Source organism: Rhinolophus ferrumequinum, chromosome 5 (assembly GCF_004115265.2).
Source record: "Rhinolophus ferrumequinum isolate MPI-CBG mRhiFer1 chromosome 5, mRhiFer1_v1.p, whole genome shotgun sequence".
Lineage (NCBI taxonomy): Eukaryota > Metazoa > Chordata > Mammalia > Chiroptera > Rhinolophidae > Rhinolophus > Rhinolophus ferrumequinum.
The window spans coordinates 7,693,667-7,706,008 of NC_046288.1; the positions used below are offsets into that span (position 1 = coordinate 7,693,667).

General features: G+C 41.7%; 1 protein-coding gene across 5 annotated transcripts; it reads left to right on the forward strand.

Moving 5' to 3' along the window:
* OCIAD2 (OCIA domain containing 2) lies at positions 1–11,858 on the forward strand. 5 transcript variants are annotated; one of them, XM_033106732.1, is made up of 7 exons: positions 1–123; positions 2,371–2,494; positions 6,960–7,056; positions 8,711–8,764; positions 9,419–9,466; positions 10,547–10,664; positions 11,586–11,858. In XM_033106732.1, the coding sequence occupies exons 2-7, from the start codon at positions 2,429–2,431 to the stop codon at positions 11,665–11,667; spliced, it is 465 nt and encodes a 154-aa protein (XP_032962623.1). In that variant the 5' UTR covers positions 1–123; positions 2,371–2,428; the 3' UTR covers positions 11,668–11,858. The 5 variants fall into 5 exon arrangements, with proteins under 5 accessions (XP_032962623.1, XP_032962624.1, XP_032962626.1 ...); XM_033106733.1 differs by having other exon boundaries at positions 27–142; XM_033106735.1 differs by lacking the exon at positions 2,371–2,494 and having other exon boundaries at positions 31–123; positions 8,733–8,764.
* Positions 11,859–12,342: the final 484 nt, after the last annotated feature.

The window sequence follows — 12,342 nt, forward strand, 5'->3', positions numbered from 1 at the left end:
ACTTCAAGGTGGGGGTGGGGGTGCACTTGTGAGTGGCTTAGGCAAGTGAGCGAGAAGCCGCGAGCCGAGGGGGCGGAGCCAGAGGAGGAAGGAGAAGGCAGGAGAGACGCTCAGAGAAGAGAGGTGAGGGCCGGGAAAAGAGGTGAGGGGACCTGTGGTCCCGGAGCGCGGCAAGGAGCCAGGGCGGGCGCGGGGAGGCGGGCAGAGGTCCCAGGGCAGCGGCAGCAGCCGAGGGAGGCGAGGTGCGCTCAGCGGGCGCAGGAGACGCAGCTTGCGAGGCGATCCTCACCCCGCGTGTGATCCCCCGCCTGGAGGGGACAGCAGGAGGGGTGGCGAGGAGAGGGTGGCCTCTGGGCTCTTTATTCCGGGGGTCCTCGGGGACCCGGGTACTTCGCGCGGGTCGGCCGCGGCCGCCCAGAGTCGCCCCTGCCAATACCTCTCCGCGGTGCTCGGGCTCCGGCTGCAACCCGGGCAAGGGTGCAGGGCTTGAGGTCGTGCTGGTGGCCTCAGCCTGGGGATGGCGGCGGATTCCTGCAGGCTGATTCCGCGCTTTCCCACAACCGGAGAGTGCGGTGACCCCCTCGGCTGTCCCTCCACCACGCGCCCCGCCCCGTCCTGCTGCGCACCCGTCAGCACTCCTTCCCCCACCCCCACCCCACTGAAGAAGCCGCGGAACCCCAAACCACACCGGGGTGTGGTAGTGGGGGCTGCGCCTGGAAGACAAGACCCTCAGACGGCTTGCTTAGATGTGATGCTTAATTGGGTGTGAGGGGACCTGACCACCAAAGCTGAAATGCGTATCTTTGCTTCTTGATTTGAAGCAATAGCGTACCCTTGACGAACCATAGATAATCTATTTTGACATTGGGTCAGCAAAGACTTCCTGGAGATCCTGAAGAAACAGCGTGCCCAGGGCCACTCTGACAGCTGCCCTTTGCGACTCACACACTCCCAATGAGCTGGATGCTCGGTGTGGAGCCGAGGGTTATGGGCCTCATCCCTCTTCCTCGCAACAGCCCTTCAAGGTTACTTTGTCCATTACCCCCACTTAACAGATGAGAAAGCTGAGGCGCAGACACATCAAGTCATTTGCCCCGAAGCACAGGGCTAGCAGGGAGTAGAGTCAGGATCTGAACTCAGTTCTTTCTGATTCCAGGACTTTTCATTGTGGGGCATCATGGTCTCTACAATAACATTAGGTACCTAAGGTGAAACTTGGTCCAAGTGAGGGCCCCCTTGGCTCATATGCCTGGCAGTTCGGTAGGAAATGGAATTGTGTATAAGGTGTTTGTTTTGCAGGGAGCTCCATGGAGTCATGGAGTCCAGGGCTGCAGGGTGCAGTGGCCATTGGCAGAAGAGGGGCTCAGAGTCCATCTGGACTATGTCCATCGTTGCCAAATCACTGTTCTGAGCCGTGTGACAGCAGTGATTTAGTCTCCATTTCAGAAACTCCCTCCCCTCTGTACCAGCTATTCTTTCTTAGTCATTTCCTTCGCCTGTTTTCTCTTTTCCTCTTTTTGGTATTCCCTTGGCCTCAATGTTCACATACTTCAATACTCTTTTTAGACAATTTTATTCATGTTTCTTGCTTTACCTATCATCTCTATGATGGCAACTCCCAAATTCATCTTTCCAGCCTCCCCCTAATCTGTAACTCCAGACCCAAATCCTCAAATATTCTGATCCCCACTAGCTAATTCCAGTGTATGCCCCATTGGCACCCAAATTCAACATTTCCAAACTCAAATTTATCCTCTCTCTGCTTCCCAGCAGGGTGTTGGTTCAGGTCTCTACATTTAACTTGCCTGGACTATTACAGCACCTGTCCAATTGGGCTTCATGCCCCGGAGTCCATCCACCCTCTACAAACTCAAGAATCTTAGTCTTTGGTGTCTCAGACCTGACCAGGAAGACTAGGCTTTGCCTCCATTCCTTCCTTTGCTCGCTGGCATACCTCGAGGGGAGCCCTTCGCATCTGTGTGACTGCTGACTTGTGTCTTCCCCTTTACACTGTGAGCTCCTTTAGCACCGAATGTGCCTTATCTATCCTTCCTTCTATCCCCTGGCCTGGCATCTAATAGACACTTAATAAATATTTGTGTAGTCAATGGCCTGGTAATGAATTGAAACTCTTTTTAGGACGCCATTTATAAGTAGTAACACATTTCACTGTTCATAGTGTGACATTTCACATTTGTGTGTGTTGGTGGGGAAGGAGCATTAGAAAATGAGTTTCCAGGTGGTTGGAGATTAAGACCAATGACAAAATGAAAGTGAGTTTTCCAAATAGGTGAATTGATACTAAGGGTGTTTTTAAGGTTGACGTAAACACTCAGTCACAGCACAGTGACTCTCGTTTACTTTCCTTAGACATCCAGTAAAGAAGCTGAGTACACTCAACTAGAAGAGAAGCAAACATAAGGTCATCATGGCTTCATTGTCTACTCATGAAAACCAAGATAAACCTCCCCATTTGCCACCACCAAGCAAGCAGGTATATTGTTAATTTGGAAATCTACCATCTGAAGAGCAACATCATATAATACTTTCCTTAAACCTCATCCTGGACCAGTCATCTTACTTTTTCAGTCTGGCACTTTGTTGGATGGGTTCAGGGGAAAATAGAATGGGGAAGGAAAGTGTGTTTTTGACTGCCTTGAAAGGACATCTTTTACATTTTACTTTTACATCTTTTACATCTTTCTATACTCTTCCCTATTTAGAATCCAGCTGAACTAACTCTTACATAGTCTGTCAATGACTAAAGAGATTTCCTTTGGCAGAACAAAACTCTTAATTGAATCTAACAGAATGATATTGATGCTTGTTTTTGTATTTTTGTTGCCAGGGCTAACCATACTACATACAGGCTACTGAAAGGTGCTCCTGTTAAGGGTAGCAGAGTCCTTAACTACTAAATTAGCCATCAGACTGAGAACTCAATTTTCATCTCGTTAAGAATAAGTATTATGTGTTTCAGGGACACATAAATGAAGAAACGCCGAAGTACTGCGATGGGTAAATGGAGTTCACGTTCTCCAGGGTTAGCTTTTCAAGCTAAAAATAGTTTATGGAGGAAGTGATATTTAAGGAGCAAAGTTCAGAGAGGCAAACAGACAGATGATATCAAGTCACACGGAAAAGAATTTAGACACCTGAGTTGCCTTTGTGAACTGGAGAGCTATGAAACATTGATGGCTGTACAGAAAAGGATCTCCAGAGCTCCTCAGGGGAGGCTCTGCAGGAGCTTCCATCTTGACTGCAGGACTCATAGCATTGTAACTCTAGATGCAAATATATGTGTGTGTTTGAGGGAGGGCAAGGAGAGAGGTGTTCCTTATTTCTGTCACAACCACAGCAAGAACCAAGAGGAGATCTTTACAATGGGATAAGGAGGCGTGCTTGCTGAGGAGCTAAGATAAGTGGAGAGTGAGAACAGCTCCTTCTCTCATCGCTGTGACTAACGCTGACCACCACCTCCGTGTGCTGTGCTGCACTGTGGGGAGCTATAGAGAAAGATGACGGGTTGCCTGTTTGGGTTGTTTGTAGAGCTTTGAAGGCATAGGTGCCATGGGGTCCTTCCACCTTGTCAGCATGCATGTAAGTGCTTGGCACAGTGACCAGACCATGGGACGGTGTTCAGGAAATGATGGCCATCATCCATGCTGACATCTACTACAAACAAATAGTTCCAAAAAGAACATTGGCATAATCAGCAAAACGGTTGCACCTCAATGAGAAAAACATTAAAACTTCAAGAGGTAAATGGCAGAGGACCTACATAAATAATTCACAAACAAGGAAATACAAGTGTCACTTTATAGTAAGGAACAAATTATTTAATAAAATTTATTTTAAAGAAAACGAATGAACCACTCATGGAATGGGAAAAATTATTTGCAAGTCATACATCTGATAAGGGTCTAGTATCCAGAATATATATAGAGCTCTTAAAACTCAACAACAAAAAGACAAACAACCCAATTAAAAAATGGGCGAAGGACTTGAATAGGTATTTCTCCAAAGGAGATACATAAATGTGCAACAAGCAATTAAAAAGATGCTCAAAGTCATTAGAGAAATGCAAATCAAAACCACAGTGAGATACCATTTTACTCCCACTAGCATGGCCATAATTAAAAACAAAACAAAACAAAAAACAGGAGTTGACAAAGATGTGGAGAAATTGTGCAGCTCCTATAGAAAACAGTTTGGCACTTCCTCAATTAGACAAACATAGAACTACTAGATAGCCCAGCAGAATTAAAACCAGGTGTTCGAACAAAAACCAGGAATATTCATAGCACCTCTATTCACAATGGTCCAAAGATGGAAACAACCCAAATATCCACCAGGGGATGAATGGACAATATGTGGTCTTTCCATACAATGGAATATTATTGAGCCATAAGAAGAAATGAAATACTGATACATGCTACAGCAGGAATGAACCTTGAAAACATTATGCAAAGGAAAAGAAGCCAGCCACAAAAGGTCATATATTGTGTGATACCATTTACATAAAATATCCAAATTGGCAAGTTCATAGAAACAAAAAGCAGATTAGTGGTTGCCAAGGTTCTAGAAGGAGGAGGAAATGAAGAGAGACTCCTTAATGTATATGGAGTTGCCTTTTGGGTTGATGAAAACATTCTGGAACTAGACAGTAATGATGTCTGCCCAGCACTGTAGATGTACTTAATGCCGCTGAACTGTACACTTTAAAATGGCTAAAAGGTAAATATTATGTGTAGTTTACCATAATAAAAAATTAATGAGCCAATATATAATGAAAGATGACAGCCCAGGGTCAGTTGCAGGGATTCATTACCTCAGCAGTAGAGGACCAGGGCAGTCTGGCCCAAACACATTAGTTACCAGAGAAATGCAAAGGAGACAATAAATTATTACTTTATACCTATTAGACTGCCAAAATTTAGAAAAACTGGCTAGTACCAAGTGCTAGAAAAATCCTTTCTTTATTCTAACCTGCTTGGAATCCAGTTTAACTAGCTTTATTAGGCTCCGTAGGCCCAGAGAAATGTCTGGGCACTGCTGGTGGGAGTGGAGAATGGCACAGGACACTGGGGAGAGCAGTCTATAGAGACGTCGTCAAACTGGGAATACACCCTGTATTTTACATGTAGATATATATCTGAAAAATGTTCTCACATGGGTCTGTGAGGGGACATGTGATGGTGGGACTTGGATGCATCCTGGAGAAGTATGCAACAGTTAGAAGCAGTGAACTCAATGTAGAGAGCAATAGGGAGGGATGTTAAAAGCATAGAACCATGTTGGACATATTTTTAAAATAAAATTAACTATATGAAACAATTGCATTTTTAAAGATGCATGCACCCAAGACAATTAACATTTTCCAAAGATGCATACACACAAAAGATCCACATGAAACATCCTGAGTGGTGGTGATAGGCAGAGGGGAATGAGAGTAGAGAACGTGGGTAAGACTGAGTGAATAATACATGCATATCTATGAAAGGGGAAGAATCATAAAAGATGAGAGTTAGTACCAATTGCAGCATATCAACATGATAAAAAAATGTTGTAGAACTAGTAAAAATTATTATGTTAACCATACCAATAGTTCTACCAGAAATTATTTGCAGACCATTTACAGATGTATATTTTTTAAATGTCAAGATAAAGACCGGCCCAGTGGCTCAGGCGTTTGGAGCTCCGTGTTCCTAACGCCGAAGGCTGCTTGTTCGATTCCCACATGGGCCAGTGGGCTCTCAACCACAAGGTTGCCGGTTCAACTCCTCATCTTCCGCAAGGGAAGGTGGGCTCTGCCCCTTGCAACTAAGATTGAACACGGCACCTTCAGCTGAGCTGTCGCTGAGCTCCCGGATCACTCAGTTGGTTGGAGCGAGTCCTCTCAACCACAAGATTGCCAGTTCGATTCCTCAACTCCCGCAAGGGATGGTGGGCTATGCCCCCTGCAACTAACAAAGGCAATTGGACCTGGAGCTGAGCTGTGCCCTCCACAACTAAGATTGAAAAAGGATAGCAGCTTGACTTGGAAAAAGGCCTGGAAGTACACACTGTTCCCCAATAAAGTCCTGTTCCCCTTCCCCAATAAAATCTTAAAAAAAAAAAAAGTCAAGATAGAAAGGAAACTGTAGAAAAATTAAAAGCAATCTGTTGATGAGTTCCTAGTCTAAAAATGCATACAGAAGTATAAATAGGTAAATTGTAATACAGATCCATAAATAGATAACTTGCAATACAGTGCCCAGAGTGCGATCCCAGATGTGTAAATACTGTGCTGTAGGGGAAACCTCTCTTTAAGGTGGAGGCCACACTGACCTGGGGAGACCAGGTAGTCAAAGACAGCGTAGCATTGCGGGGATCATGAACTGCATGGACAGAGGCTGGAGGTAAGAAAGAAAAATGTGGTCTCAGCAGGAATTCATTCTCACTAGGTACCGTGTTTCCCCGAAAATAGGACCTAGCCAGACAATCAGCTCTAATGTGTCTTTTGGAGCAAAAATTAATATAAAACCTGGTATTATATTATTATATTATATTATATTATGTTATGTTATGTTATATTATATTATATTATAGACTAGGTCTTCTATTATAGTAACATAAGACTAGGTCTTCTATTAATTTTTTGCTCCAAAAGACGTATTTAGAGCTCATGGTCCAGCTAGGTCTTATTTTCGGGGGAACAGAGTACCTGCTCCATGCTCGCTAATTAATGAGTCACACTCTTAGCTTCTCCAACTGGAATTCTTTCCTTGTTCAAGTCCATCCAGCATTTGTTGCTGGAAGGCGCTCCCTGAAACCGGTCTTTACTCTGTGCTGGCAGCCAGCACAGAACGACAGGCTGATGACCAGAGAGAAGAGACCATCCTGCTCTCCTCCAGAGAAGACAGAATGGATGCTTTTCTAATGATTTCAGTCGATTCACCATCGAACTTTCCTTACAGAGCCTGTTGTTTTGTCCAAAATCAAAACTGCACATCCACAGAGGGGAAATTTCAAAGATTATCCGAGAATGTCAAGAAGAAAGTTTCTGGAAGAGAGGTAAATCACACCCGTCATAATCTGTAACACTGCATGTGCTGCAGTCAACTGCCTGAGTATCCTATTCGAATTATGGTCGTTTATTTTTGAGCAGGGACTTTGTATAGTGCACTAAAGACCTTTGACATGGGGAGCTGTTTAGAGTTTAAATCTGTATTGAGAAGCTTTTAAGGGCAGAGATAATATCTGATTTACCTCATTTTGCAAAAAGTGATACACTCGAAATACTTTCCGTCATGTGTCCAAGAACATGTGCCAAGAATATTATTTAGAATTTCTTGAGAGTAAACCTTCCTAAATTCCACTTGACTCTAACCTCACTGAGTTCAGAAATCATGTCAGGATCATTGCTTCATCCCAGAGCCAACCACAGTGCTTCACAAAGAGAAAGTACCTATTCGGTATTTGTGGAAGGAATGAAAAGTGGCAGCATCCTTTAACACTTCTCTTACAACGTCTTTGAAATAATCTTTTCTGCTGAGTCGCCTCCTCTTCCTGGGCCTGCCATATATAAGTAAGACAAGGGTGTGAATTTAGGCTGTGTGTTCAAAAATTCATGATTTGTAATTTGAAAATGTCCTAATAGAGCCTACAGGTATAGCCCCAATATTTACAACATTGCTGATAAGGATAATTTTATTTCGAAATACTCATTTTCATTTCTTAAGTCATTCAAATTCAGTGTCAATTGTTTGTTCAGTATCATTTTCATTTCTTAAGTCATTCAAATTCAGTATCAATTGTTTGGGCAGTAACGCTCTTTAGAAGTTGATACTCACTATGCATTACTATGATCATTGGTTGTGTTCCTAGCAATCCATTCATGTCTTTTCCGACAACCTATGAGTAAGTAATTTAATTAAGCCCTAGTAGACTAACATTTCAGTAAGACCCATTTGCCTACCATCAGGTAGATATGAGAGGGAAAATTGGTTGCTATTTGATTTGTCTTGGTTGGTAGGAAGAGCTATATGTTTATCACTGCTCTCTGCTTTTAGAAAAAAGTCATTTGACACATTTTGACAGAACTAGAAAACTGTCTTTGCCAGACTAACTTGCCTGTTTTAAAAATCACAGCTAAACATCACTCATGTTTAACATGAATGTAGTAATCTTGGAATCCTCAGAAAATAGACATCCAAATTGTGCGACAAAATGCCATGAAAGACAAAGGCAGGGAACTCTCCTAGAAAGGATAGGCAGGAGTTTATTGTACTGGTTTTTAACTTTTATGTAGGACTGAAATTTTCAAAATATATAGTTAAAGGCCATTTCCAAAGTCAACAGCGAAGTGTATACATGCACACACACACACACACAGACACACACACTAAGGTGTCTGTGTTGTATGCAGTCACCCGAATCTGGTACACGGTGCGCATTCGGTAAAAGGGGATATCGGAGGTGGAGTACCCTGGGATTTAAGTTTTGTCGGATGAAAGCTGTACGTCAGGTTCGGTGCCTGGGGCAGACACCACGAAAATTCTCCAGGCAGTACTTAACAAATATTTGTTGAATAAGTAAACTAGCAAATGACTAACAACTCATTGCCAAGGTAGCTAAGAGAAAAAAACTCAGAGTAATTCTCCCTGACTTCTGGGTGAGGTTCCATTGTTCTAAAATGCCAGTATTAAAGGTCATTTATGTTTTACAGCTCTGCCTTTTTCTCTTGTAAGCATGCTTGTTACCCAAGGACTAGTCCACCAAGGTAAGATTCGATATTTGTTCAATAATGTAAGGGAGCCCCGTTTTCTGTGAGCATCCTGGCAGCTTTTTGATGCTTGGTATTTATTTTTTTGGTGAACGATTTATGTATGCAGGCTTTTGCCTATTTTCAGCGTAAGCCTCTACCTCTACCCCTCTGGTAGAAGTTCTAATATCTGGAATGACTGAATGAATACACAGAGGGTGCCAAAAAAATGTATACACATTTTAAGAAAGGAAAAAACTATTAAAATTGTAATGCTCAATATATACCGATAACGAAAGATAAATACAAGTCATGCGTGCGTATTCTTTTTGGCACCCCTGGTATTAGGTTACATGGCAAAGGGAAATTAAAATTGCAGATGGAAAGGCTGTTAATCAGCTGACCTTAAAGTAGATTATTTTGGATTATCCAGATGGGCCCAGTGTAATCAAAAGGGTTCTTAAAAGTGAGAGTGAAATCAGAAGATGGAACCAGAGAGCTGGCAGCATGAGAAGGACTCGGCTCAGCATTGCTGGCTTTGAATTATAACTCTTTGAAGACCATCTCTTTAGATTAAGAATCTGTGTATCTCTTAGACTTTGATTTCATTATACTTTACAAATTTAAATGTTACAAAATGAAATAATAATGTATTTTCATATGACTCCTTAGATTATTTAGCAGCTAACCCAAGATTTGGATCATTGCCTAAAGTTGCACGTAAGTCATAGAAGTTAAAAGGAATCATTTTTTAAAAAGAAAATGTTTATAGCAACTGGAGATATGCATGTCCAGGTTAACCAAATTGACTCTGTGAAAAATCAGTCTTCACTTTTTGCCACTTTGCAGTTTATTCAACATTTTCTGATACAAAACTGAGCAATAGAGACTTCACCTTAGTTCTCTTTAAAACATGGATTAGGAGGGACTGGCAGGACCTACAAAGGATTTCAACAGCACAGCCTCAGAATGATAAGTCCATCAGGGATTTCAACATTCTTCTTTTGGCTAGTCTTTTCAAAATATTTTCTATAATGGACATAACAAATGAATGATTTTTTTTTTGAAATCAGGAACTTTCTAATAACACACTTGCCACAAACTTGGGGTTTCATCTTCCACTCATGATACCTAGACCTAGTATGTACAAAGAGGATGCTTTCCAGTTTACAGTCGGAAACCTCATTCCCAGTGGGAGGAGCAGGTTGGAGATTTCTTCCATGGGAGGTTCCCTCTGCCTCGTGACCTCTCTGCCCCACAGACGGGCTGGACTGCAGCTCCCCAAACTCCAATCCATAAAGAGAATTCCCTACCCATTGATCTGGAGGCTACCTAGAGCCACAACCCAAACCCCATCTCCACCTCCCCTGGTGGCCTCAGACATTTGTTTGCTGGGGGCCTCCCTCAGGCTGCCTGGCGCAGGGTCACATGTTTGCTTGCTCTGTCCTGATCCTTGTATCACCAGTTCAAAACTGAGATCAGAAAGTCTCCAGTTCTGAATCCTGCTCATTACTAGGGAGCTTCATTCTCAGAGTTTTTGTTCATTGATTTACTATGGTGTTTGTTTTGTTTTGTTTTGTTTTAAGGAGGGCACAGCTCACAGTGGCCCATGTGGGGATCGAACCAGCAACCCTGGTGTTATTAGCATCATGCTCTAACCAACTGTGCTAACCGGCCACCTCTATCATTGTATTTTTAATATAAAAATTACTACTGTTAAGAAAGAAAGTTCTAGAAGGTAATTGATGGAGGAAATCCTGAACCTTTATATAATCTACCTTTCCTAACCTGTTTTTACAGTTGCTGGTATCTTGGGGTTTGGCCTTGGAAAGGCATCGTACATAGGAATATGCCAGAGTAAATTCCATTCCCTTGAAGATCAGCTACGTGGGGCTGGTTTTGGTCCAGGGCATAACAGGTTTGTAATCTGTTTGGTTGTGGGATTGTAATGAAGACAATTATAAAAATGTAAATGAGAGATCAGTCACCATTTATAATATTAAAGTCTTTTTTAACATCCATTTATTTAAAAAAAAAACCTCTTTAACCCTCAAACTTTGAGTTGTTGCTATTCAACTTCACTAATAATTATTTATTATTTAACTTAGTTAACTATTTCATTTGCTTGACAAACATTTAGTGAGTACCTACTATGTGCAAGGCCTTTTGCAAATTTCAAAAGAATACCTTAATCAGCAGACATGGCTTCTACCATCACAGAGTTACACCACATTTAAACAGGTTTCTTTACTGCAGGACTTCTCAGAGCCTTTGCTATGTTAATATATGCCATGATTCTCATAAGTAGTAGGACTCTGGAGTTAAAGACATTGCTTCTGCTCTTAGAGTACTGGGTCGAAAACCATTCTATCACTTACTAAACTATGTAAACTTGGAAAAGTTTCTTAAACTCTCTAATCTTCCGTTGTCTCATCTGTATAAAATGGTGAGCAGAATTGTTTTCATGGGATGTTATAAGGCATAGAAATGACTATTTATGACACTCAGTAAGTCCTCAGTAAACAATAGCTATTTCTACTACAGTATTACAGGACTAGTGTTGCGGACACATTTCCCTAAAGGCTCTCACTTGTCACAGTGGATTCTATTTGAGAGGCAACATGATACTGTGAAAACAGTGGACATGAAGATCATTATTGGCCTTTTTTTTTTTAAATGAAATTCTAGAGTCTAAAACCAAGAAATAATTCCTATTACTCCTAAAAAAAAATATATGGGCTTGTGAACTTGAGTATAGAAAATGTTTCTCTATAATATTGTGTTAAGACTAGAGCTTCCAGGGTCAAAGTACAAACCTCTATTTTTGCTTCTATTCCAGGCACTGCCTGCTTACCTGTGAACAGTGTAAAACTAAGCACGGATTAAGTGAGCAGGGAAGTTCCCAGCCTTCCGCCTCCTGAACTCTGTATCTATGGCTTTTGAAATTTCTTAAACCTCTGAATTTATACACATGTAAATTTTCAAATGTACTTTAAAATAATATGGTGAAACGGAAACATTATGATTCGCTTATTCTATTGAAATACTTTCTGTGGAAGGTTCTCAATTGAATTGAGCATTGTATGTCTTTTTTAATATTTAAGAACACGTTGGGAGCATTCACACACCAAAAAGAAATTATGTTATTCTAACTTGCTTGTAGTTCAATAAAAGAATTTAGTCTTCTCTGATTCTCCCCATCCATTCTTTCAATCTGCTTTTGTTCTGGGTTTTAAGATCTCTGATAGAGGACAGGAATGAATGTTGAGGAACTTGGGAAATCCTGCCCCAAACAAAACCATTGTGTATAGATAGACACACAGGGCAAGAAAGATTGCATCTTACAAGAATGTGAAGTGCTTTCGAAATGGTAGGGAACCAAGACTTTTAACTTAATGAAAAATATTTCACTTGAAAGAGTCACAATATAAATCAACTGTCCTTTCAGTGACCTCGATGACCTTACGTCTCATCAGTATGGTAGAGTTTTGACCAAACTCATCTTTGGATTACTTGTTTAGCTAATGGCTACACGCTCGTGGTGATCACTCAAGAACCAGATTCTTTCATATATTGCTCATGGCCTGACAGACAAA

Bases quoted from the DNA above. Each gene is read 5' to 3' on its own strand.
- OCIAD2 (XM_033106732.1), top strand. From the start codon at position 2,429: ATGGCTTCATTGTCTACTCATGAAAACCAAGATAAACCTCCCCATTTG. The intron at 2,495-6,959 runs GTATATTGTTAA...CTTTCCTTACAG, and splicing joins TGCCACCACCAAGCAAGCAG to AGCCTGTTGTTTTGTCCAAA. The intron at 7,057-8,710 runs GTAAATCACACC...TATGTTTTACAG, and splicing joins AGAAAGTTTCTGGAAGAGAG to CTCTGCCTTTTTCTCTTGTA.